Genomic DNA, 27964 nt, shown 5'->3' with positions numbered 1-27964 from the left:
AAGATACCCTCAAATAAACACGATCTAGATTCTTCTTGGCTTTAAGCTTGGGCTTAAGCAAGCACTGGGATTCACTGGGCAGAGCTGGGGAGATTGGTTAGTGGCAAAGTCTCCAGGCTGAACAGGGTAGGTGTCATCTGGGGACAGAATGAAAGGACCACACAAGGGGATTCTCGAACCTCAGGGTCTTTTTCCTCAGACAAAACTAAGGGATTCATTTGGAAACAGCAGCTAGATGTTCAGTAAAAGCCTCACAGCCTAGTCAGTGGATTTGAAACATATATTTGATTTCACGATAAAACAAACAAGATGCATTGCTTTCATTTGCTCAAAATTTTAGTTCTGACAAATCTCTATAAAACTTAGATTATAACAAATGCTAATATTGCTATTTATGAGTAAAATTATTCTTGAGTAAAAACTGAGTAGATTTTTCCTGAACTTAACTAAAAATAAGTAAGAAACACTACTATTCTTTTAACCTAAGTCCTTTGCTGGATAAAAATCTCACTGGCTGAATTTGAGGCTTAACTGAGATGTGTGTCTAGGTATTTTGAAATGTATTCATTTCAAGAGCCAAAACTGGGGGCTTGGCTCAGGACACTCATTATATAGATAAACAGGACCATATACAAGAGGAGGCGATTCTCAGGTATTGTTTATAAATGTCTAAAGGCTATAAAAATTCTGATCAGTTTTAAATTTCTCTTCTAACAATCAGCAGTTTTCAGACACCACCCCAAAATCTCCATACGGGCAGACCGTTTCCCCAAAGACCATATTACAACTCTATAATTTTCCTTCTTCTAATGGTAATTAAAGCGATAAGGACATCTCCTTTTTCACCCTGAAGAAAAGGGTGGATTGCAAACCAAAGGAGCAACTCCTGTTGATGGTGCAAGTGTTGTAAAGAATTCCTTGGAGGGAGTCTACCCAGGTCACCCTGGTCTCTCTCTGTTTTCTCCCCTCTCTCCATAGAAACTGGACACTGAGTTGGAATTGAGTACCAATGCAAAAAAAAAAAAAAGGCAGAGGTAGTTCAAGGTCAGGTAAGCATAGAGCTCTGCCATAAATATAATAATATTAACACTGTACGTATATCTATATTTTAAGAATGTGTTAGCAGTAATGTTTCAGTAATTTCTATTTTAAAATTTTTGTTATTTTTTATTTTGAAGGCTGGATGAGGGACTGTTTTGGCAATTTCTAGATGATTAGTTTTTTTTATAATGATGAGGAGCAGTTACCTACTGACCAGAACTATAGAACACCAGGCTAGTAAAGGAAAAGGGGTAGTTAGTGAGTCTTAGGTGGTTTGTGTATGAGACAGAGTGGGAATACATTGTACTAATATGTTTTATTTATATTTATGTTATATATTGCTATATTATGTTAAAAATGCTGAAATACCTTATGGATTTGAAAAGACAATACAGGTTGAATATCCCTTATCTGAAATGCTTGGGACCAGACAGAGTGTTTTGGATTTGGGATTTTTTTCCAGATTTTGGAATATTTGCACATACATAACAAGATATCTTGGGGATGGCACCTCTACCCTTAAGCAACCACTCATCTATGTCCTGCATCTGTAAATTTGTCTTTTCTGAACATTTTATAGCAATAGAATGATAACGTGGTCACCTGTGTCTGGTTTCTTTCATGTAGCATGGTGTTTTTGAGGTTCATCTGTGTTGTAGTGTATAATAGCTTATTCCTTTCTTTCATTGCTGAATAGCTTTCCATTACATGAATAGACATTTTATTTTATTAGTTGATGATATCTGGGTTGCTCCTACATTTTTGCTGTTATGAATAAAGCTGTTATGAATATGAAAAAAAAGATACCTTGGGGATGGGATCCAAGTCTACACATGACATTCATTTATGTTTCAGGTATACCTTATGCACATAGGCTGAAGGTAATTTTATACATTTAAATAATTTTGTGCATGAAACAAAGTTTGTGTACATGAAGTCAGGTGTGAAATTTTTCACTTCTGGTGTCAGAAAGTTTCAGATTTTGGAGCATTTTGGATTTTCGGATTAGGGATGCTCCATACATAGCTGAATTGTAAGAATAGCTCTGGTATGTTAAGAATTAATTTCCATGGCACTTTGGTCAGTACTGCATTTGAGTATGTAGGAAACATGCCTTTCTTCCCTGGTAGAGCACCTTGAGGACAGAAGCTGTTTCCTATCAGGAGAGCTGGGCCAAATAACAGCTCCTCTACTGAGTGGTGGGTGACATGTGACCACGCCCAGGCCAACACTCTTACATTTAAGGCATGTTTCTGTATTAATATTGTTTTTCATGAATTTATTTCTCCATCAAATTTTAGAAATTTCCATTGTCTATGATAGCCTCTTCTCTCCCCCATAATTTATACTATTTTCCTAGGATAGTTTGCCAAAAATAGGATTAGTGGGGCAAATCATAAACTTTTGTCCATGCCCTTTTTTCCCTCCTTTCAATCTTTTAACAGCATTCTTGAGGTAAAATCTGCAAACATAGAATTAACCCATTTTAAATGTACAGTCTAATGATATATAAAACCATTTTTCATTAAAAGTCCTTTTGAGATTTTGATGTTAAATAAATGGGACAGTTGATAGTGATGTCTTTCTGTCAATTTATTTGCATCTCTTTTGAGTTCTTCAGGAATATCTCTCATTTCTGTTGTTTAATTTTTTCCTAGGCACTTTACAGTTTTGTTGCTATTTTAATCTTATTTTCTATTACATTTTCTAAAACTTATTTGTGGTATAAAGAAACGCTATTGATTTTTGCATGTTCATTATTGTATCCAACCTTCTCGCTGGTTGTTTCTGGAGTTTTATAGTTTGTTGAATATCTTGGATTTTATATAAAAGCAATCAGTTTGTTGGCAAATAGGGACATTTTTATCTCTTCCTTTTCCAATATTATAGCTCTCAATTATTTTTCTTATTGCATAGGTTAGAATCTTTAACACATTATTGAACAGAAGCAATGACAGAAGGGATTCTCTTCTTGTTTCTGACTTTAATGGGAATTCTTCAAAAGTTTCAAATAAAGTATAACTTTTGCTGTAGGATTTTGATACTTTTAATTCAGTTATAGAATGTAGTATATTGTCTGATTTTTTCTAGGATTATCAGATATGGATATATCTATGTGTATATATGTATTTATATGCATGCGTTTAGAAAAATGAAATCATGCTTTACATAATGGTATAAAACTGTTCTTTCCTCTTTCTTTTTTTTTTTTGGTAGAGACAGAGTCTCATTACGTTCTCCAGGCTGGTCTTGAACTCCTGGACTCACGCAATCACGCAATCTTCCTACCTTAGCCTCCCAAAGTGCTGGGATTACAGGCGTGAACCACTGTGCCCAGCCCAGAAGTTTGAAATTTTTGAGTAGACATATTTATCTACCTTTTTTGAAAATTTCTTCCATTCTTTCCCAATTTAGAATTTTTTTCTTACTTCAGAAATCTGAAGAATATTTAGAACTTCTACTTTCCCCATGGTTTCATGTTTTATATTTAATTCATCTGATTTTGTATTTTGTATGTGATGTACTTACAGTAAAAAAATAATGCTTACTCCTTATATATGGTTTCATAATTGCTACTCAATCCCAGTTCTGTAAGAATAAAAGGGAGCTTGAAATAAAATCTCTAAAATTAAGGTGTGTGTGTTAAATTAGATTGTTTCCAAGATACTTTTCAATTGTAACACTATGATTACATGATTATGGCTAAATATACATCTCTGCCATAAAATATTACTTCATGGTTATTTCTAGTCTTTTGTGTTTTTTTAAATTAAAAAATAATGTGAAGTGGGAGAAAGCCTGGATCTTTATATAGGAACTCCCACCATTCAAAACGGCTCTTCAGAGAGTGTGGACTCATAATGAGCTGTGATCATCCTTGTTTTTTTTCTGATGATGAGTGATTTCCTTAAAGTTTTCATGCATAATACCTTGGGAAAAGTAGTATTATTAAATGGATAAATGTGGTGATCAGAAATACTATAAGCTTCATGTGGGTAAGAATTTTTGTCTCATTTGCTCACTGCTATTTCTAGTGCTAAGAACAGTATGTGGCATGTTCAACAAAAATATATGAAAGGATGAACAAATGAATGAAGGCATGTTTTAATTTAGAGTGTGCCCCGAGGGTGATCAAGTTTCCCTGTTTGCAGAGTGAAGGTAATAATAGGATATATGTCTGTGGGAAATCATTTGGTTGTTTTCTTTTAAATGGTCTTCCATCAAGGAATGGAATTCATGAAAAAGTAGAGGCAGAAAGGTCAAGAAGAAGAGGATTTACGTAGAGGCACTGAAGAGAACATATGGAACTAGAACTGAATATTTATGTATAAGAAACAAATGCATCCATAGAGATTCTGTGGCAAGAGTGCTTAGAATCTGGGCTGGAGAGGACCTTAAAATCACCCAGTTGGACCAGGCGTGGTGGCTCACGCCTATAATCCTAGCACTTTGGAAGGCCGAGGCAGGAGGATCGCTCAAGGTCAGGAGTTCAAAACCAGCCTGAGCAAGAGTGAGACCAAGTCTCTACTATAAATAGAAAGAAATTAATTGGCCAACTAAAAATATATAGAAAAAATTAGCTGGGCATGGTGGCGCATGCCTGTAGTTCCAGCTACTTGGGAGGATGAGGCAGCAGGATTGCTTGAGCCCAGAAGTTTGAGGTTGCTGTGAGCTAGGCCGATGCCCTGGCACTCTAGCCCTGGCAACAGAGTAAGACTCTGTCTCAAAAAAAAAAAAAAAAAAAAAAAAAAATCACATAGCTGACTTTCCTCTGCTTCAGGACAGGGGACTCGGCACAGAGATGAATTGCCCAAGTGCACATCCAGGTGAGGGTGGGGCTGGCTCCAGCGTCCAGGCCTCACAATGCCCAGTCAGGGTTATTTCCATTCAACAGACCAGCAAAAACAACTTCTTAAATGACAGTTTGCAAAGTGTAAAATGTATAATCAAGTGTACTCTGGTTAAAAGTGTCAGTTGTGAAAAGCCCAGTAAAGCAAAAGAGAAAGATCTATATAACCAGACTCCAATGTAACAACCACTATTTAAAAATATCAGATGGTATTCCATTGTATACATATACCAAAGGAAAAAAAAAATATCAGATGGTAAAGAGTAATTAAGAATGTGAAAGGAGTGTAATCAAAGATAGAAGTTACAGTTGGCCAAGGGTAAGAACTCCTTTAGTTTTTGCTGTATTGTAAGATCCCATTTGGCTAAATCAAAATTACTAGAGGAATACAGATTTTCTTATGTTTTGCAAATTCAATTCCAATCCTACTTCCCAGGTTGTTTTTCTGATTATCTTACTGATTCTTTAGAAAAAACTTTTCTTCTTTCTTACTCTTACCTGGGACCAATTTATTCCTCTGGGGGAAAAATGTTCTCTTTGGGGTGGTGTTATTATGCTGGGAGAAACTCTTAGTATTTTTATTCATGCATTCACTGATTCATTCCAATCATGCACTCATCAAACATTTATTGGATGCCTAGTATGCACAGGTGCTGTGCACATTTCTGGGGCTGTAAAGATATAGTTAGCTGAGCTAGAAACAGAGACGGTAAGCCAGTAAGTTATCGAAGCACACAATGGGGCGTATTATAAGAGATTGGAAAGGAGGAGCTAACACTGTCTAAGAAATAAGATAGGGCCTCACCACAGAGCTGTATTTAGAGGGAATGGGAATAGGCATTTTTTAGGTGGACATGGAGAAGGATGAGGCCTTCCTTGCAGGCAGAATGTATGGTCTGTGCAAAGCCAAGGTCAGGGCCAGAGTGTGGCCGGAAGGACCACTTACCTGGATTTGAATGTCCTTGGAGTTGATCACTTCTACAATGCCCACCACATTATCAAACACCAGGGCAAACTTCTTACAGTTGTCTAAAAAAAAAAAAAGAAGACCCAAAAACCAATTCCATTAAATACACATAGTATATTTATACAAAACAGCTCATCATATCAATTACAGAGCCATAGTTCTGCCCTACCGATTGTAATGGAGTTTACTTTCCCTTTTATCTGGAGAGTCGATTTGTCGCATTTGAAAATGTAAGCCACTTGTTTCAGCTCAGTTTCTGAAATCACGAGGTCATTTCTGTCCTCCTGGTACTCCTAAAATTAAATTGGATACAAATATTAAATTTAAAAATATATAAAGCGAATCCACGGCACACTGAAATTACTATGGAGTTCAGCCTGAATTCCATCCGTGCGGTATGTTCTTTCTTTCAGAACCATCTCCTTTCAGATGAAAACACAGGTCTCACCCTGTCCTTGTAACAATGGGAACAGATGGAACCGCTGCTTAGAAGCGGGTCCATATCCCTTCGTAAACATCAGGTACCAGGCACCTGGCTAGCGGGTGGGGGCCTGAGCAGGGACGTGAGCGCTTTTTGTGGAGACATCGATGCTGAGTCTGGACTTGATGCTGTAGCCAGATCTGCCGTGTCAAACAGGAGTTGGGCAAACAGGCTGGTGAAGGGTCACGACAATGGTCTAAGCCCCAGGCCATGACAACCTTTCCAGGGACTTTGGTCCTTAATCTTTAGGGGAGCCCTCTGGATTGGCAGTGGACACCAGTTTTCACTCCCCTCGAAGCGTCTATGTCCTGCTTGCACACCTGGCGGTGGCAGGTGGCAGCTGCAAGGTGCAGTTACATCAGTGCCTCCATCTGCGGGACTGAATGAAACATCCCACAGCAGATCTGGATGGGGCACAGACTCCCTGGTTCCTTCCACGTGTTAATGGTTTCTCTCGCTGCTTGGTTAAAAGCTTACGGAAAGAGCAGTCACAATAAATAGAGACAGAGATTAGAATGCTAATTGCCAAGGGTTGGGGGAGGGGAATATTCTTTAATGGCACTGAATTTTGGTTCTGCAAGATGAAAGGAGTTCTGTGGATGGGTGGTGACGATGGTTGCACAACAATGTAAACGGACTTAATGCCAATGAACCGTACACTTAAACTTGGTTAATGGTCAATTTCATGTTATATGCATCTTACCACCACTGGAAAATATTTTTTAAAGTTGAAGAAAAGAATGACAACTAGTGAAAACAAATAAAGCCTATGGAAGCATTCAGAAACGCCCTGGTGTGTATTCTGGTGAGTGGTTTTTGCCTTCACTTCTTAAGACCTTAAATCCTTAAGACCTTGGTAAATGGTTTAGCGGTTGACCCTTTTGTTGGAGCGAGTCAGGGATAAAGGTTAAAGGGCGTCACTCACCACTCTCCATTTCTTTCCTTCCAGCTCGAACACAGGATCGTGCTTCTGAGAAGGGTGAGATTTGGGAGATGTGGGACTTGGAGTGTGGCTTTTGGTTGGAGAGCGCGCTTGCCCTCCTTGAGCCCGCAGGCCGGGATTCTTGTATGTCTTCTGGTCATCTGTGACGTGCCGGAGGCCTAGGATAACACATATGGACATGATTTCCTTTGTACGCAAAGGGAAGTGTTCCTAACTTGTTAGATCGACATGAGGTAAAGAGCACAAAAACTTTTGGTAATGCTATTTTCAGAAAAGTCTAGTGCTTTCTCAAGGTTAGGATGCAGAGACCAAATCCTGTATAAGTTTTGAGTTGACCGAAGCACTCTAAGTATTTTTTAACTTGAGGAAGTGCTCCCTTCAGGAGATAAGATGATAGAAAACAATTCTATAAGGAGCAAACCGCCTCCCCAAAAAGGATCAAATTCTACAAAGAGCAAACTACCCCACCAAAAATTCTTTTCTTATGGCTAAAGCATTTGACAGACATAGCCTAAAACAGGCGTCCTCAAACCATGGCCCGCGGGCCACATGTGGGTGTTTTTGCCCATTTGTTTTTTTTACTTCAAAATAAGATATGTGCCGTGTGCATAGGAATTTGCTCATAGCTGTTTTTAAACTATAGTCCGGCCCTCCAACGGTCTGAAGGACAGTGAATTGGCCCCCTGTTTAAAAAGTTTGAGGACCCCTGGCCTAAAAGGTTAGGGCATTCCAGTGAGTATATATCAGACTATGCAATCAACTTTAGGGTCACAAGTCCAGTCCTTTACTTTGCAAATTAGTTTCAGAGGGGATAGTGAAGCCAGTTGGAATCAGAGACAAATTTAGAATTTCGGGTTCTGACCTCCCAGCTCAGTACAGAGGGACATTCCCACCCTAACTCCTATCACCTGTGCAGTGCAAAAATACACGTACACAAAGTTTCTGGCAACATGACTGTATTGTTTAGAATGCATGTGCTCCTGATCCTGATATATTTTAAATGTATGATTTTTTAAAAAATTAACCATTCATTATGAGAACAAAGATGAGTTCAATGACGTAATTCTTTGACAAGCCTGTGCACTGCTTCAGGACAGAGGTGCTAGTGTTTGCCATTTTTATTTCACTTGCTCTTGTTGCCTGGGTCGTAGAGGATGCTACAGAAGTTTCGGGGGCAGAAGTGATGATGCAGCACAGTGGTCGACTTAGAACCCAGAGTCTCTGAGTTCTTTCTGGTCTGTGCAGTGGCCTCCTGAGCCCGTCTGCCTGAAGCTGAAGAACACTGAGGCTCTTCCCATCCCGGCAGCAGCCTCCTCCCCGCTGTGTGCTGGGGACAGGATGGAATGATGTGTCCATCCCTGGGGCTCTGGGGCTCCTTGTGCCTGGAGCCAGAGGGAAAGAGAGGCAGCTTCAAGGTCTTGTTTTCTCACCTTTCGTGATCGCTTCTCCCTGGTTAAGCTGGGCGAATAATGCGGAGCGTGAAGGAGAGGACTCCTCTTTTCTGCCTTCATTCTCAAAAAGGGGAGGTGGCCCTGGAGGAGGTGGAGGAGGAGGGGGTGGCGGAAAGCCAGGCCCAGAGGAGAGGACTGAGAATGCCGATACGGCAGATGCTACAGGACCCTGTAGAGACAGAGACAGAGAGAGTTGCATTGAGACTTTGGTCATTGCTGGGATTTCGCCTGAGTGACTCAGAACCTACTGCCAATGAAGGAATAGGGCTCAGACCTCACCAAAGGCTCCCAGAGGGCACACCTGTGCATCATGGAGCTGTGCGGGAGGACCTGGACCAAGGGCTTGGGAACACGGAGCATGACTTAGCCATACTGCACTGTCAGTAGAATCTGCAGGGCCAGGAGCCTCACTGCCAAGTCGCAGGCAAACAAACCATGGTCACACGTTCATGTCTAAGGCTCAGATGTGAATGAAACTGGGCCTCGGCCAATTTATTATCATAGGAAAAGAGTGATCCAATTAATGGAACAATTAACTCTTTTGAGACAACGGAAACTACAACAACCGATGAGAGAGAAAAAGTGAGACAGGTGAAAAATATTCAATGGTTATTAGATGTTTTTGAAGCCATTTGAGCAGCTAAAAAGAAAGATACAGAAACTCTCTGGAACTCATTTTCCAATATGCATGCCTCCACCTGACCCTCAAACAAGGACCGTATGCGATCTGAATGCTTGTCAAACCCGAAGGTGATGAGGGCCCAGGACCCATTTGACGGTTCATCAAATGCTGGCTGTTAGTGACCAGCTGAAAATAAGATTCTTCCCGAGAAAGATCCAAACTTTTTCTTATTTTCTCTTTGTTTTCAATATGAAGGTCTAACAAATTCAAATAGCAACAAAAGGCAATGGACAAGAGAGGGATTTAATGTTCTAAAAGGACCCCATACATGACATTCTCAAAGAACTTAAAACTGGTAGGATAGAAACACACATACACAACAAACTTGGGATATATACCATTTTACTTTTAAACCCTCAAGAAGAACTGTATACCTATGAGGAATAATAATTCAATTATAAGCTACTTCAGTAGTCAGGAAACTTAAAAAATTTGATAGTGATGGAATTGTGACTTAGACATACATATTTTCAATACCAAAGACAAAAGGTAGAACATGACTGAAGTGCTGAATGTTAACAAATACAGCCTATCCTTATTGTGATAAACAACTCAGTATTATGAAGTATCAAAGTCAGAAAGTTTTAATCTGTAGTTTTCAGTTAAAAAAAAAAAACCCAAGCTATTTTCAAAGTACTTACATAATTCCTATTAAGTGCACAATCACGCTGAAAATAAAAGATGATTCTCTTATTCAGAATGCATGTCTTTAAAAACTCAGCAGGCTGGAAAGCTCATCTCTTGAAGATATAATTTGCCATGTTTTTTGTTTCTAAGGAAGAACCAGCCTGACTCCATGAGGGTTCTCAGGTAAAGTAGAAAAGGATTTCACAGTTCTTGAGACCGACCAATTTTTTCCCCCGTATCTTCAATGTTTTCTATTGTCACTTGGGTGAAATTTGAGAATTTGCTCTGAATCATAAAGACCGTATAATATAAGCTTTGTGCATCAAATAATATACCAGTCCTCAGTTACAGACACTGAGAACCACGAAGCATTACTTTTACTCACAAACCCGCCATAACTCATGTCGTTGGGGAAGGGACAGACCCCTCCCCCAACATCTGAAACTCGGCTGCTCTGAAGTCCTCCTATTTTGTGCAAAGGGGAGAAAGTGCTGGCTTCTGAATCTTAGAATGATTTCGATGTCTCCCTCGCTCTCAGAATTCAGAGCCTCTCTCCAAGAGCCCTTAAAGGACACTGAAAGGAATAAGCCTCATATTCAACTTTTTGGAACTTTGATACATTCAGATGGCTGACCCAGGAACACTAGACAAAGGATTTACTGCTGCAAATGTTGAAAATAAAAGCCCCAAAATCAGGACCCGTTGAAACTCTGCCTTGGACTAATCCTTTGTACGTCCTGCCTCGTTCCTGTATCAGCCCCAGGGAGTGCACAATACCAGGCTCTTGTTTCCAAGGTTACTTTTCAATTAGCATTCAGGGGCTTTACTGTACGGCGGACTCGAAATCAAACTGATTAGACATTCCCTTAACTGGATCTCCGTGGGCTGCCCCTTGCAGAGTAACTTATCTTTGCCTCTTTTTCCTCTTCTCTTTCTGTAGAATAGTACAGCACATGACACCAGAGCTTTCTGCATTCTCATATGTGCCTGGCCACTTGTGTCAGTCACACAGACTGGAGCCACAGCCTGACGCTAAGTCTTCAGGCGTCCCAATAAAAAATGGTTGGTCGGGGGTGGGAAGGAAGTGTATATATACATATCTACATATATGTAGCACATTTGGTTATTCCACTTATGAATTGATGGGCACTTAGGTTAATTCCATGTCACTGTGATTGCGAATTGTGCAGGGAAGGAAGTCAGGGACTGTGGAAAGTATAGTATGGACCAGGCTCTGAGCATTTGCATTCATTCATACATTCATTCATTCATTCAACAGATCAACAGATATTTAAAAAAAAAATTTTTTTTTTTTTGAGACAGGATCTTGCTCTGTCACCCAGGCTGGAGTGCAATGGCCCAATCATAGCCCACTGCAGCCTCAAACTCCTGGGCTCAAGCAATCCTCCTGCCTCAGCCTCCTGAAAAGCTGGGACTACAGGCATGCACCACCATGCCGGGTTAATCAATAGATATTTAATGCTTAGTATACGACAGGCTCTATGCTAGGAGTTCCCAAACTAGGAGTCTGAACATTAGAAGCATCTGGGGATCTGTTAAAAATCTCAAAGTCCAGGCCATGTTACAGAAATACTCCTTGGGGTGGGGTGGAGAGAGGGGACACAGGCATCTGTATTTTTTGAAGCTCCCCAGGTGATTCCAATGTGCAGACAAGTTTGGGAACAACCACCCTTTCCTATGTGCTGAGATTGATCTTAATCATCACGACAATATTGCTAGGACTGTATTGAAATTTGTCTTTAACAGAAAGTAAAGCAGGAAGTCAGACAGGCTGTTTACATTCATCATTAAATGGCCAGTCGATGGTAAAGACATCCGATCACATATCTGCCTGATTTTAAAGCCTTCTTCAGGGAAATCCTTTATGATATATTTAGACTTTTTTTTTTTTAAATAGTTGTTAGACAAATTAAAGAACCAGAGGTATGAGCTACTTTGACACATATGCAGTGCTGCTCTTGGGCCTGTGGCTAGAATATTTATGACTAAAGTATTGGGAGGTGGCACAATAATCTGGCTCTGTTTTTTTTAAAATTTCAAGCTATTAAGGGGGTACAAATGTTTTTGTTACATGGATAGCTTTTATAATGCTTAAGTCAGGGCTACTAGTGTGTCCATCACCCGAATAGTGTTCATTATACTTGTTAGGTAGGTTTTTATCCCTTCTCTCCTCCCTCCTGCCCCCTTCTTGATTTCCAATGACTTTCACTTCTCTCTGTGCCCATTGACTAGTTCCAAATTATTAGAGAGCACATGTGGTGTTTGTTTTTCCATTCTTGAGATACTTCACTTAGCATAAGGGTCTCCAGTTCCATCCAAATTGCTGCAAAAGACATTAATTCATTCCTTTTTTTTTTTTTTTTTTGAGATTGAATCTCACTCTGTTGCCCCGGCTAGAGTGCAGTGGCATCATCATAGCTTGCTGTAACCTCCACCTCCTGGACTCAAGTGATCCTCCTGCCTCAGTCTCCCAAGTAGCTGGGACTACAGGCACACGCCACCACACCCAACTAATTTTTCTATTTTTTGTAGAGATGGGGTCTCACTCTTGCTCAGTCTGATCTTGAACTCCTGAGCTCAAGCAATCCTCCTGCCTTGGCCACCCAGAGTGCTAGTATTATAGATGTAAGCCACCATGCCTGGCTAATTCATTCCTTTTTATGGCTAAGTAGTACTCCATGGTGTGTGTATATATACATACCTACATATATGTAGCACATTTTGTTATTTCACTTATGAATTGATGGGCACTTAGGTTAATTCCACGTCATTGTGATTGCAAATTGTGCAGCAATAAACATTTGAGTGCAGGTGTTTTTTTGATGAAAGGACTTCTTTTCCTTTGGGTAGATATCCAGTAGTGGGATTGCTGGATTGAATGGTAAGTTTACATTTATTTCTTTGAGGAATCTCCATACTGTTTTCCATAGAGACTGTGCTAATTTGCAGTCCCACCAATAGTGTGTAAGTGTCCCTTTCTCTCGTCATCCATGCCAGCATCTATTGTTTTTTGGCTTTTTAATAACAGCCATTCTGACAAGGGTAAGGTGAAAATGTGGGAAAAACTCTTCTAAACATCAGCTTAGGCAAAGAATTTATGACTAAGACCCCAAAGGCAATTACAGCAACAACAAAAATTAATAAATGGGACTCGGTTAAATTAAAAAGCTTCTGCACACCAAAGGAAATAGTCAACAGAACAAATAGACAGCCTACAGAATGGGAGAAAATATTTGCAAACTGTACATCCAATAAAGGGCTAATATCCAGAATCTACAAAGAACTCAAACAAATCAGCAGGAACAAAACAAACAATCCCATTAAAAAGTGGGCAAAAGATATGAACAAAAGCTTTTCAAAAGAAGATAGACAAATGGCCAATAAACATGAAAAAATGCTCAATGTCACTAATCATCAGGGAAATGCAAATTATAATAACCACAATGACTCAGTATTTATCTGTACTACGCCTCACTCCGTCCTTCTAATGCCTTACAAACTGCCTAAGCTCCTACAGCAACCCTGGAATCAGTCTTGATCCTATGGGGTTATAAGATGTCTTGGGCTTTGACACTAGTACCTCAGTATCAAGTCATCTTTGCTGCTGGTGTGCTGTTTATTTTTTTAAGAGACAGGGTCTCACTCTCACTGAGGCAGGAGTGCAGTATGTGATCACAGCTCACTGCAGCCTCAAACTCCTGGGCTCAATCCATCCTCCTGCCTCAGCTTCCCAAGAAACTACGCCTACAGACCTGTGCCACTGTGCCTGGATAATTTTTAAATTTTTTTGTGGAGTCAGGGTCTCTATCTTGCCCAGGCTGGTCTCAAACTTCTTGCCTCAAGTGATGCTCCTACCTAAGCCTTCCAAAGTGCTGGGATTACAGGTGTGAGCCACCATGTCCAGCCCCTAAATATTATCTTTCTACCTGCCTGACATCACTTGCAACTGTCTATTACTTCCCATCCCCACCGCCATGCCATAGTTTAGATGCCCATCTTCTTACCCCTGGGACCTTGCAACATTCTCCTCTGGGCTCTTCTGCTGCCCTTATGTAGCTGTTATTCATATGCTATCTAAATATTATATAGTCATAGTATGGATGTCAACTAACAGACAGCCTGTCATGGGCCTTGATGGTGGTTTTGTCATGACTCTGTGAACTGGCTCTAGAAACTGGCCTCTTGCCTGGTTAATTTTTCCCGAGTATCCACCGGTTGTAGTAATGAGGTACTCGTGCCCAGATCTTGGCTCTGTCTGGTGCTCAAGTTGTTTTGGGATGGGGTCTTACCCCTCTCCTGGGGACAAGAGATTAAAGAGCACTGCCCCTCAGTGTGATTTCCTTTCAAAGAGAGAATTTCATGGTGACGTAGTAATGCCCTGGGCTGTCTAGACTGGATGAGAAGGAGTGGGTGAGAACAGGGCCTGCAGCCTCAGTTGCCTAGCGAGTGATCCATTACTTCTCATTCCCAGTGGGCAATTGTGGGGCAGCAGGGCTCAGAAGAGGGGGGCACTGGCTGAGGGCAGATTGCGCACCCTTTACAGTTTAAGTTAGGTCAGTCTGGAGGTGGAGACTGATGGCCCCCAGAGAGGCAAACTTGTCTGGGAGGTGCCCAGGACGAGGGCTGGGAAGATCCTCAGAACCAAAGGTACCTGCCCCAGGAACCCGAGAGGGATACCATATGACAGGTTCTCTTCCCTACTGTTTGCCAGTGAAGTCTTAAGAAATGGTGGCATTACCCTGCACGTGGCATTCATTCCTCCGAACAGAGGCTCTGCGGTCAGATCTGCATGTGCAGAATAAATCAGAGGCCTTTAACAAGAGATGTCACTTACCTGCAAGCTATCTGAATATTTTTGGTCCTTCTCAAAAGAAGGCTTTTCTTATCATTCTATAGTGTGTTTTACACTAACAATTACTTACTTTCTTTTTTTTGAGACAGAGTCTCACTCTGTTGCCCGGGTGGGCTAAAGTGTCATGGTGTCAGCCTAGCTCACAGCAACCTCAAACGACTGGGCTCAAGCGATCCTCCTGTCTCAGCCTCCCAAATAGCTGGGACTACAGGCATGCACCACCATGCCCAGCTGATTTTTTTTCCTCTCTATATTTTTTTTTAGTTGTCCAGCTAATTTCTTTCTACTTTTAATAGAGAAGGGGTCTCGCTCTTGCTCAGGCTGGTTTCGAACTCCTGACCTCGAGCAATCCACCCGCCTTGGCCTCCCAGAGTGCTAGGATTACAGGCGTGAGCCACCACACCTGGCCTAACTTTCATTTTATTTCTACAGTGTAGAATCACCAATCTAAAAGCTCAAGACCTAAAGGATTATGATGTTTTGTGACTTGCACAAGGTTACAAAGACAGGAAAGGGAAGTTGAGAACTGAATGGATGTATCCTGCATTGGAACCTGAAGGGAGAAAGACTTAACCTTAGTTAAGTACAACAACCACACAAATGCTTTTTTTAAAAAAACCACTTTGTTCTGGGGGATGGTCACGTTTAAAGCTCTGACTCGGGTGGGGCAAAGGCAATATACGTAACCTGAATATTTGTACCCTCCATAATATGCTGAAATAAAAAATTTAAAAATAAACACACCCCACTTTTTTCTTAGCACATCCAGGGTATTAAAACAAATAAACAAACAAGAAAACACTTTGTTATGTTGCTGTAATGAGTCTCTTAAGTAATTAGAGCTCTAGACTGTAAACAATTGTAAAATACATTTTATTAAAGTCATTGTAACAATGGCTGATAACTTAAACAAAAGGAAAGCAGCACATTTGTGATTTTAATTGGCCACATTCAGGGTGCAAAAGTTCACTCATGTGGCAAGAATATAGCATAAAACCTAAAAATCCTGCTTTTAAGGTCTATTACGATTAATTTTGAGGGCAGATGTTTGAATTACATACTTTTTTTTTCTTGGCACAAAGACTTTTAAAAAGTTACTGTACTGCAAATCCCTTTCTCTAAGTTAATTTCAACTGCCCTGGGAACAGCTGCCTCTTCTGTTTTTAAGTATATGAACTGCAACTATAAAATAATGAAACCATTGTATGCAGCATGTGAAAAGTAATTTTTGGTTGCACATATTACATATATTAGGTCATTAAATATGAAATGTCCCATTTCAAATCAAAATTGTAGTTTATTGTATCTCAAAATAAGACGCAGTACAAGTAATCACTGTATGCGCCTAAACTAGGGACACAGTTTTGCCATCTTAAAGGTAGATTGTTTACGCCAGCATCAAAGAAACCTGGAAATGGAATTGTGAAAAGTGCTTTCCACAGCTTGTTGAGAATTGAATATTTTTCCTTGGAAGAAGTGGTCCAACGCCTGGAAGAAGTGGTAGTCAGTTGGTGCAACGTCTGGTGAAGACAGTGGATGACAGAGAGTTTCCAAGTCCAGCCTCTGTAGTTTGAGCAGCATTGTTTTATGTGGCATGTGGTGTTGCAAGAGGATTGGCCTGTCTCTATTGACCAATCTCGGCTGCTTAATCACAACCTCATCATTTGGTCCAACTGGTTGCAGCAGCCATCCACCGTCATCGATGGACCAGGTTTCATGAAGCTATAGTGGATAATACCAGCGCTGGACCACCAAACAGACACCATTGGCCTATTTTGATGAATATTCAGTTTTGAACTGTGTTTCCACACTTCATCTTTATTCAACCATTGTGCCGAATGCTTGCAATTGTCAAAAAGAATCCATTTTTCTTTTTTTTGAGACAGAATCTCGCTTTGTTGCCCAGGCTAGAGTGAGTGCCGTGGCATCAGCCTAGCTCACAGCAACCTCAAACTCCTGGGCTCAAGCAATCCTGCTGCCTCAGCCTCCCAATGAGCTGGGACTACAGGCATGTGCCACCATGCCTGGCTAACTTTTTCTATATATATTAGTTGGCCAATTAATTTCTTTCTATTTATAGTAGAGATGGCGTCTCGCTCTTGCTCAGGCTGGTTTCGAACTCCTGACCTCAAGCAATCCGGCAGCCTCGGCCTCCCAGAGTGCTAGGATTACAGGCGTGAGCCACCTCGCCCGGCCAAGAATCCATTTTTCATCACACATAACAATATGGTGTAGAAATGGTTCACCTTTACATTGTGACAGCAAAGTAAGGCAAGTTTCGAGACGATTTCTCTTCTGAAGCTCGTTTAATTCATGCGGAACCCATCTATCCAGCTTCTTTACCTTGCCCATTTGTTTCAAATGGTCCAATATTGTTCAAATAGTAAAGTGAAACCTTGCTGTTAATTCACACGTGGGTTGAGATGGATTCACTTCCAGTACAGCTTTTAGCTCATCATTACACACCTTGGGCTCAGGTCACCCACATGGGTCATCTTCAAGATTAAAATCACCAGAACGGAACTCCTAAAACCATTGACATACTGTGTGGTCATTAGCCACATCCTTCCCAAACACTTCATTGATATTTTGAGCTGCCTGCCCTGTACTGGCTCCACAATGGAACTCATATTCAAAAATATCATGAATTTTTGACTAACCCATGGTTTCATAAAAATTAGGTTATTAAGTATGAAATGTCTGATTTCATTTCAAGTATGAAATGTCTAATTTCCTTAAGTACAAAGTCTGACAGTTGATATCTCTGACATTTCTCTTTGACACTTCTTTTTTTTATTATGGTGGAAGTACATCCTCATTCTTTCAAACGCATGTTTTGGCTTATGATTATCTTTCAATTTTTTTAGAGCAATTTTTATGAAACCATGGATAAGTCAACAATTCGTGTTTTCGAATATAAGTGGACAATACGCTTTGTTGCTCAGGCTGGTCTCAAACTTCTGGCCTCAAGCAATCCTCCTGCCTTGGCCTCCCAAAATGCTGGGATTACAGGCATGAATCACCATACTCAGGAAAAATTTGTTTTCATTAGATGTTACTTCTTGCGATAATTACTGGTCATTTTATTGCTTTAGAATTTAGATTTTATTATGAATGGGAAATTACTTCCAGTTCTTAAATGAAATATCCACATTGCCTTCCTGGTGGCAATTAACAACCCACTTTTATCTCCTCCCTACCACAAACACCACTGCCTTAATTATCCAGTTAATTCAGATAGAGTCTAAATTTGGATCTAAATAATCTATCAACATTCCTCTATTATTTCTGAGTTTATAGAAAGTAGGACTAATTAGGGTACTTTTAGAAAGAGGTTTTATGTGATTGTGAGAACATTAAGCAAACAGTGAAAAATATCTGCTTAAGTTAAAAAAAATTAGTAACAATGAAAAGTTTAACACTTAAAATTTTCTGTAATTCTGTCCCAGATAATTCAAGTATTTGGAAATTTTCAAGTTTCACATTTTAAATTCAAGGAGTTTTCAAGCCCAACAAGAAGTGTGGCAGATGATTTGGTCTAAATAGAATCTAATTCCTAATGGATTGAAAATGAATGAATGACGAAGGCTAACCTGTTCACTCAACAAACATTTACCGAGTGCTAGTTGGCTGGGAATGTGGTTCATGATGAGGAAATGGGCATAAGTCCTGTTTTTTAAGACGCTCATAATCTAATGGGGGTGGCACATGCACAAATAAGTAACTGCAGATGTGGTTAGGTAAGTGTTATACATCACAGGAGCAGGGGATGCTGGGAACTGGAAGGAGGGAGTGAGCAGCTGACCTTGGGAGAGTGGGGTTCTCGGCCAGAGACTGCTGTGGTTGAGGCCTGGGTGACTTGTAGATATCTTTATCCTAATAGGCGACATTGAGCTGGTGTAAGCCTGGGAGAAATGTATGGAGATAACATTGATCTCCTACTCTAAACACATCAGGAAACCTATTAATGTTTTTACCAATTTTTAAAAAACAGAGACCAAGAAAGCCAAAACATCGCAAGACAGTCTCTTGCAACAGGTGGATTATGTTGCTCACAACACAGCTTTTGCTAAGATGTTTCTTCTATAAAACTAGCTTAGAGTAGTAATATTTTGAGCCACCCGTCTTTAAGTATTTGTGGAGATTGTCGAGAAAGCCACAAAATGAGGCGGCTACCATGCAGTGGGGCTGTTCTTGGATTTTACCTCTCTCCCACCCTTCCTTTACTAGCCTTCCCCACAACTGCCCTTCGTGGACACATACTTACAGCTCCTTTCTGTTTCTCAGTCCCATTCTGCTCATCCCTGAACCATCCTGACCCATTAATCACCTGCATTACCAGTAACGATCTCTAGGTAGCAGTGACAACTTACATGTGCCCACCTATACACTTTAAAAGCAATTTAAATACCACAAAATCCATTTAAATCACAAGTACACTTATATCTTCATGCTGCAAATATAGAGACTAACAATGCTTTACAGCTTAACATTTTATAAAATGCTGTTCATTAATTTTTCCAAAGGCAAAGAATCTCAAATGGCCTTGTACAATATGGCACATAAACGATGAGTGTGATAAATCCTTCATATACCATAATAGGAGGGAGTGACTAAAAGAAAGAACTACCACTTTCAGAATTAGACTAACCTTTTATACACATGTATCAGACGGTCTTCCTAGCTGCAAAAAAATACTTCACAGAGTTATGATTTAGAGTTTGTTCATATTTTTGATGTCAGAACTAATTTCTTTCTATTTTCTGCAAGATGATCAAGAACTTAGTGACACTGACACAGATACAGACTTATTTGATCAATAACTTAGTGAAATTGATACAGATTTCCAAATCTGTCAATTTCTATAAGACCTTGCAAATTTTTTACATTCATATTTATATCATACTTTCATTAGAAGACTGTAATAATCAAGAAAAAAGGTTGCACATAAACTAACAGATGGCCATCATGTACAACGTTAAGTATAAGCCAAAATGAATTTATTACTTTTATCTCTATTCTCTTATTTTTATCACTTCTTAGAATTTTGAAACTTCTTCTTCCAGTGAAAACAAAGTTCCTGGGGGCCTTTCTAAGAAAACAGAATTGTTAATAATACCACCATGAAGTGCGTGTAACGTTTTAAGCATGTGTTTATGAGTAATTTTTAAAAAGTCAATTTGGGGAATATTTCCTATTTCATCTATGGAAATAGAACAGTACTGGAATTTCATGTTCTCATAAAAGTACTGGTACTTACATGCAGTCAAAATAAAAAGACGTTTCCACAAGTAAGAAGGAAACGTTGGGCCATTTTGATCAGTTTTCTTCAGAGGCAAAGCTCCAAACACCCTCATTCCCATGACAGAAATACTTGGGAAAGGCCATTAACAACCCAGTCTCATGGTTTTGTCAATGGTTTCTGATGTTTTCACTCTTCCTCACTCCTCCCACCCTTCTGTAGACCCCGTATGCCATTCCTTTGATGACCTGGAAAGATCTGAGCTTTGGCAGCAGATGAACAAAAGACAGAACAAGAAACAAAGTTGCTTGGGAGATGTAATAACCGCTTTAGACCAGAAAACAGCCTGGGAATAACATACACAGTCTATATTAGCACGTGTAAACCAGTAACTTAGTGTTTCTATGCCTGTGGCTCTCTTAATTTATACAGATGTCTAAATTATGTTATAAATTATACAGACGTTCCTCAAAAATGTACTTAATACACCTAACCTACCGAGCATCACAGCTTAGCCTGGCCTGCCTTAAATGTGCCGGAAGACTTCCATTAGCCTGCAGTTAGGCAAAAATCACCCAACAAAAAGCCTATTTTCCATTAAAGTGTTGAGTATCTCATGTAATCTATTGGATATTCTACTGAAACTGATAAACAGAATGGTTATGTGGGTACTGGAACCATCAATGTAGGTTGGGAACTGTCTGTATATTCAGATGTGGCCCCTCAAAAAACACAGGTGGTGATTTCTGTTCTAAATGCCCAATTTTTGATAAAAGAAGACCAAGTACTCAGAGCAGAGTCCAGAAGATTATACTGACCACAATCTAATGTGCTCAAGTGAGCCAGATATTCTGCATAAATTGTCCTGGTATGTAGCCTTAATTATTAGTTTGGCTTTGCTGCTGATATCTGGACCAAATGTGGAATTTCCAGATTGTCTTTTCTTCCTGTCTGCTAGCATGGGCAGCTTGAAAATACAATTTCTCATAAAAAAAAAAAAAGTAAAGATAAAATTAAATTTTCCATGGGAAAACTTTCCAGGGTTAAAGATAGCAGAATATAGCCATCAAAGAGACAAACTCTAGAGAGCCGACAGTTATATAAAGACCTAGAGGGACATGTGGCTTGAATTAGCTGGACAACCACTTCGTTTGGCCAGAAGAGCCGAAGTCTGAATTACCAATGAATTCAAGTTTTTGTTTTTCTTTCATATTTTTAGGGTCATAAAGAATCATGGTGCTTTCTCAAATTATCCATGCTTAGTAAATAGTAGAGGTGGGAGTTAAGACGAAATAATAGCCATTAGGAAGATTATTTACATTTGGCTCTATATTGTATATGTATTTGGGAAAATTATTTTTGATTAAAGTAAAAAAGCATTGCTTGAGGCCAGGAGTTTGAGACCAGACTGGGCAACATAATGAGACTCTGTCTCTGCAAAGAATAAAAAAAATTAGCCAGGTATGGTGGTGCATGCCTCTAGTCCCAGCTACTGATGAGGCTGATGCAGGAGGGTAGCTTGAGCGCAGGAGTTCGAGGCTGCAGTGAGCTATGACTGTGACACGGCACTTCTGCCTGGCTGGCAGAGTTGAGACCCCATCTCTAAAAAATAAAAATAAAAAGAAAGAAAAAACAAAATAACCCCCCCCCCAAAAAAATAAAAAAACCCCAGAAGCATCAACATCTCTGGAGCTCTCTACTGGAGGCATACCAAAACAGAGTAAGCATTGTTTCAATTTCAGTTCCAAAATTCACAGGAAGGGCTATGGGTTCTCAGGAAGACCTAGGGAAGGGGCCGTGATTAGCTTAGTTTATTATCAAGGTTACAGCCTGGACCAAAAAACTGTGGCCAGGGCTTGCCTGTGTATTCTATTTTATGAAGAGTTTGTTTCACCTTTAGAAGATCATCTGCCCCTTCCCCACTTCTCCCTTCTTAAGAAAAGTGTCTTTTACCTAATCTCATATTAGCTGAGTTTATGCCAACTGAGAATGAGAGGCAGCAGTTGGTGACAAGAGACAAGAGCAGAGGAGAGGCACTGGTGACCAATGGTCATTCCTGTAATAAAATGCATTGTCCATTCCCATTATTGGACAGAGGAAGTAAAAACATATTTCTTTACATGACTCTTGAACAATGGACGTGATCTGAAGTTAATAAAATAACTCTTTGGAAATTTCATTGTAAAGAAATGTGATTTCAAGTCAACATGTTCAAGTTTGCAGGTACGTATGAACACTGCCTGTTTCCAAGGCCCTGTACCAGTCGCCACTGCAGATTCCAGGCTGTGTTAGAAACAGACCCTGCTTTCCATGAGCTCACAGCTGAAGAGGAGGAGGAAGACACTTCAGTGTTCTCAGGCGTGACAGGCACTTGGCTCTCGGTCTTTGAGTCCTTGCTCAATTTACTATCTGGAAAACTCTTACGTAGTCTTCAAACCTCAACTCAAATATGTCTCTCTCTTCTTTTGTAGCTTTTCTGGAACTTTCCTAGGAGGAAATTCCCTGTTTCTCTATTACAAGAACCCATTAGGACACTCATCATGACACTTCACACTATAGTGTAATCATCTGTCTGTGAATTCAGGTTTGGTCCTCTCCAAGCCCAAGCTCTGATGAGCCACTCATTGCCATTCATATTTTTTTTTTTTTTTGAGACACAGTCTCACTCTGTTGCCCAGGCTAGAGTGCCATGGCGTCAGCCTAGCTCACTGCAACCTCAAACTCCTGAGCTCAAGTGATCCTTCTGCCTCAGCCTCCTGAGTAGCTCGTACTACAGGCATGCGCCACCATGCCCGGCTAATTTTTTCTATATATTTTTAGTTGTCCAGCCAATTTCTTTCTATTTTTAGTAGAGATTGGGTCTCACTCTTGCTCAGGCTGGTCTCAAACTCCTGACCTCAAATGATTCGCCCACCTCGGCCGCCTCCCAGAGTGCTAGGATTATAGGAGTGAGCCACCATGCCCGGCCCTCATTCATCTTATTGTCACCAGGAATGTGGCGCAATGCCTGAAACACAGTAGATGCTTCATAATTATTTGCTAGAGTAAATAACTGCTTTATCAAGTAGAAAGTGCTAAGCATCATAAAAGCAGTAGAGATTTTAAGAAGTGCTGTGAAGCTTCTGGGGGTTTTGAAAAGGCTAACTTCCAGCGTGGGGTAGGCATGGCAATAAACAGATCAGAGAAGCTTCTTGAGCAAAGACTGTTTAAATAGACCTTGAAGGATGGCTAGGATTTGACCCTCCAGAGAAGGTCACAATGGATTTTGTCCATTTGAAAAAATAAAATTGACTTTGAAAGAAGGATGATTCGCCACTCAAAAGGCTGGGCCAGTGAGAGGGGGCAAGTCACTCAGCGGTGGCAGTGCCAACTGGGAGGCCCAGTCTCAGGAAATGGAAGAGACCAGGAGTGACGGCTGGAAGGCTGGTCCCAGAGGCGTGGCATCTCGGCCATGAACAAGAGCCCAGGAGTGTCTCCTCCTGCTCAGGCAGCCCCAGCTCTGCCCGGGGGAGCCCCTCTGGCCGCCCCCCTAAACCACAGTCTCCTGATAATCCTGAGAGGGGCTGGAGGACAAAATGGGCAACGGGGACACCCTCAGCTACACCCCTACCTGCAACACTACAAATTAAGGAATTTTAAATGGACACATCTCCCCAGGGTGATGGTTTAAATAAACTAGGCATGTGTGTTAACTTGTTAGCCCTCAGGTTTAGAGAGCTTGAGGTCTTGGTTATGAAAAAGTTCTGGTAAACAAAATAATCTTGATCATTAAAGTAGGCAGTTTTAAGAGCTACTATCGTTTTGATTTATGGAGATTTAAATGCTCTAAAAATATTTACACATGCTCATCAACTAACACTAAAACTCAAAGGTATTTATGAAATAACAGAAACGGTTCTAGATATAAAACATCTACTTAGAGCTTCACAGTACACTAACTCTTAGCGATGGTGTATGAAATTTTAGGTATTTGTCTTCGACCTAAACTTAACTCTATTCCTGCAGTACAGATCCCAAAAAAAAAAAAAATAAATAAAAATAAACTTAACTCTACCGAAGGTTACAGCACAGATTAAAATAAAATCCACAAATAATCCCCCAAATTCAAAAGGCAGAAATTGAAGCCATAAGTAATAATCCATCCAATTAGACAACTGTCCCATAAATAATGAAGAGATCATTACAAGAAAAATTCTCACTCCTTAATGCTATAAAACTGCATCTGCCTTTCAACCCTCCAGAAACTGCTCTCTGAGGGTCACTAAAAACACACACACGGTGATGATGGGTGATTTTTCCAACTCTTACTCTCCCTAGGTTACCACGGTTGGTATCAGTGGCCAGCCTGTCTTTCTTACAGCTGTGAGGCCTATGATTCTTTTCCTCTCTTATCTCTTTGATGTAATTTACCCCAGTCTCTAAATAACGGTGTCCCCCAAGGTTTTCTCCTTGCTCTTACTGTCTTTTTTTCTACCATCTCATCTATGTAACTGTCATCTTTAGGCACATGACTCCCAGCATGGCCACCTGCGTCTACACCTTCTGCAAACCCCAGCCCTGACCCCCTGCCGCCTCCACCTCTCACCTCAAACACAGCACAGCCGGACCCCGGGTGAAGATTCTCCTCCCTCCTCCTTGTGATTTCGCTATTTTTATTGATGTTGCCATGATCCTCCCAGACTTCCGCATTGGAAACTTTGTGTGCAGGTTTGATGTCTCTCTCTCGCTCTCCTTGTCCTCCAATTGGAGGCCACTCCGTCTCCTTCTTTGCATTGCCATTGTCACACGCTAGGTCACATCCTAATTACCTCAACCCCTCGCTATCTACTAAAGTCTCCCAACATGGGTCAGGGCCTCTAATCTATTCCCTTTCCCCTCTATCTTACACAATTCCTAAATCTCTATTCCCTTTTCCGTCTATCTTACACAATTCCTAAATCACTATTCATGGTGTGTAACTTTTTGTTTAAAAACCTACAGTGAAGGAAACAACCCCACACACCACACATGGCCCCATCTTCTTAGCATGACGCGTGAGGCCTCCACCATCTGGCCCCGACCTGCCTTCCTGGCCTCACCTCTTGCCACATTCAAGCTCTGCAAAACCACCAGCCTTTCTGTCTTTCAGTACTTTTTTCATGTTCTTTGTGCACATACTGAGTTCTCTGCTAAGATTTACCTTCCCTTAATTGTCTTCCTGGAAAACTCCTACTCATCCTTCAAGACCCAAATCAAATGTTAGCCCCTTTGTGGCCTTGCCTGCCTGCCCACCCAGGAGTCTAATTTTCAAGGCTTATTTTCCAATATAGCTTTGTATTGTTGTTATTTATTTATGTGTTATAGTAAAAACCCTGCTGCTTGATGCCAGAAACTTTAGCCTAAACATCATGCCTGGTGTGTGCTCGGTACATAGTAAGTATCCAATAAATGGTTATTAAGTAAGTGAATTACTAAATAAATGAACCAGTAAAAATGAATGATTGATCCCTCTATAACAACTCCTTTGGTCCAACTTAAATATACCAGAGCAGTGCTTTCCAAACTTCAGTGTGCATATAAATCGCCTGGGTAATCTTGATAAAATGCAGGTTCTGATTCAGGATGGCTGGGGCCTGAGATCCTGCATTTCTGGCCAGTGCCCAGGTTGCTGTTGGCCCCAGAGTCACACTGCACTACAGGATGGGCCGCCCCATCCGTGTCTTCTTGGTCTATGCAAGCATCCTGTTTTTTGTGCTGGTCTCTAGCATGCCGCTCCCATGGCTCTATCCTAGCACATCGTTTACATATTCATTAGTTAGAAGGAGAGTTTCAGTGGACAGGACTTGTGACCGCATTGTCCTATATCCATCCTTGTATTCTCAGCACCCTGTCCAGAACTCAGTGCACTGTAGGTTCTTAAGCAATGTTGGTTTAATTATATGGTCTCTTCTGGGCTGAACTCACAACCATTTCCAACCCATCTTTATTATCTGTGCATTTGGGACTCCTTTTGTTAGTTGATGGCACTTCTAACCCCCGCTGAGCAGCGTGGATTTCTTCCAGAGGAGAATAAAAGTCATTGGCTACATGAAGCCCCAAAAGGGAGCTAGAAACTTAAGTGCAATTAGCTAAACAGAATGCAGCTAAGGTCAGGTACTCTGGCGGGTGCAAGGCTCTAGGGAAAGATCCACAGGGGAGATCCGTGAGCTTTGTGATTGTGTCAATCAACGTACCATCTGAGGCTTTGCCCATTCACTAGTGAGATTGGCAAACCCAAGGTGTGGGTTTGGTACAAGTTCTAAGTGAAAATTTAGATATAAAAGTTTTTTTTTTTTTATATAAAAGGTTTAACAACAGGTTTCTCTTGTAAATAGCAAGTGGAAGCCAGAGAGACCAGAAGGCTTGAAAACTTACAATACATACATATTTAATGATATGCTACAAAGTCTACATTATTTATAATAAGTCAGGATACCCTCTGGCTGAGTTTTAATTTGATCAAAAGTAAACTGTTAAACTTTCACTTTGTTATTAATAACAGACATTTGGCCTTAACATTGAGAAACAGGAGGAAAAGAATTATCTACCTGGAGGAACAGAAGTGATCCCAAACTGTCTTGCTTTGGGAAAAAATGAAATTCCACCTCGTCTATAATTTTAATCACCCCCAACTACTTGCATTTTCCTGAAGTTTCAGGGGAGGTTGGGATGGATGACCATTAGTGTATAGGACATACTTTTAAAACTCACATTATTAACATAAAGAACTACATCACCATTACATAAGACAATATATACATTCATCCATGTGTAGTTTTATTCTACTTTACAAATACATATGCCCTACCTGTTCCCAAAGCTAAAGTAATTCAGAAATACATGAAAGGACAGAAATCTGTTGACAAGTTTAAAACCATGAAGTTAATGAAATAATCATATTTATTCTATTCATGGAATTCCTCTCATGACGTTTTGCCAGCCAGATCGACACAGAACAGAAAACAGTTTGATGTTGATCTGGAAAATTCATAGGAAAAATAATCAATTATTTCAGTAATTATAAGTATAAAGTCCAGGTCATAGTTTTATCTGATTTGAAGGAACTGCCAACAAATATTACAGATCTGACCAACCGTAAGGGATGATAAATAATAGCGTCGCTACTGGGCTTGTGCCAAAAAGTCAATTTATTCAACAAAGTGCATTTTAAACTTAGCACTGACGGAAAAGCATCAATTAATATGAAAAAAGAGTTCCCAAGAATGAAACTAATTGAAAACTCCAAGTAGTTTCTGGTGTGGAGTCCTTCTAGTTCTCAGCTGCCTCCCCATGTTGAAGAAAATCTCATAGAAATGACAAGATTACATTTGCCACAGTAAACCTAACAAGACATTCCAGATAGATTACTCCCCAGCTGCTTCTGCTCCCCAAATGCACCCTGCCCCACCCAGCACACTTGCGCATGCACACACACACACACACACACACACACACACACACACACCCACACAGACTCTCTTCCGACCATTGTCCTGAAAAAGCACCGGCCTCAAAGTTTTACATTTCGCCGGGACAACTGTGTGGGGCAGCAGTTGCCTGACACAGCTGCAGTCTGCAGGCAAGGGTTAGGAGGTGGGTGCAGAGAAATTCAGCTCCAGCTGTTAACTCCGGAGAACGATTATTTCTTAGAGCCATGCACCCTTGGAAACTCAAGGTCCCAAGCAGCATGCTGTTGGTCACTAAAAACCCCACAGGGTGCAAATCTCAAAATCTGATTTGAAAATAGAAGAGCACTAACTACAATTACTCACAACACTTGAGATGCTAA

General features: G+C 40.5%; 1 protein-coding gene across 1 annotated transcript in view; it reads right to left on the bottom strand.

Moving 5' to 3' along the window:
* The window catches only part of CAP2 (cyclase associated actin cytoskeleton regulatory protein 2), a 132675-nt gene that overhangs the window by 5945 nt on the left and 98766 nt on the right, over positions 1-27964 (bottom strand). Inside the window, exons 8-11 of the mRNA XM_012753608.2 lie at positions 8713-8902; positions 7265-7440; positions 6028-6151; positions 5838-5920 (exon numbers count right to left, since the gene is read on the bottom strand). Coding sequence (XP_012609062.1) covers positions 5838-5920; positions 6028-6151; positions 7265-7440; positions 8713-8902 — 573 coding nt within the window. The remainder of the gene's footprint in view (positions 1-5837; positions 5921-6027; positions 6152-7264; positions 7441-8712; positions 8903-27964) is intronic.

This window comes from Microcebus murinus, chromosome 15 (genome assembly GCF_040939455.1).
Source record: "Microcebus murinus isolate Inina chromosome 15, M.murinus_Inina_mat1.0, whole genome shotgun sequence".
Classification (NCBI taxonomy): Eukaryota; Metazoa; Chordata; class Mammalia; order Primates; family Cheirogaleidae; genus Microcebus; species Microcebus murinus.
Note: the sequence above shows the minus strand (reverse complement) of the source record. Positions and strands in the feature narration are given on the sequence as shown.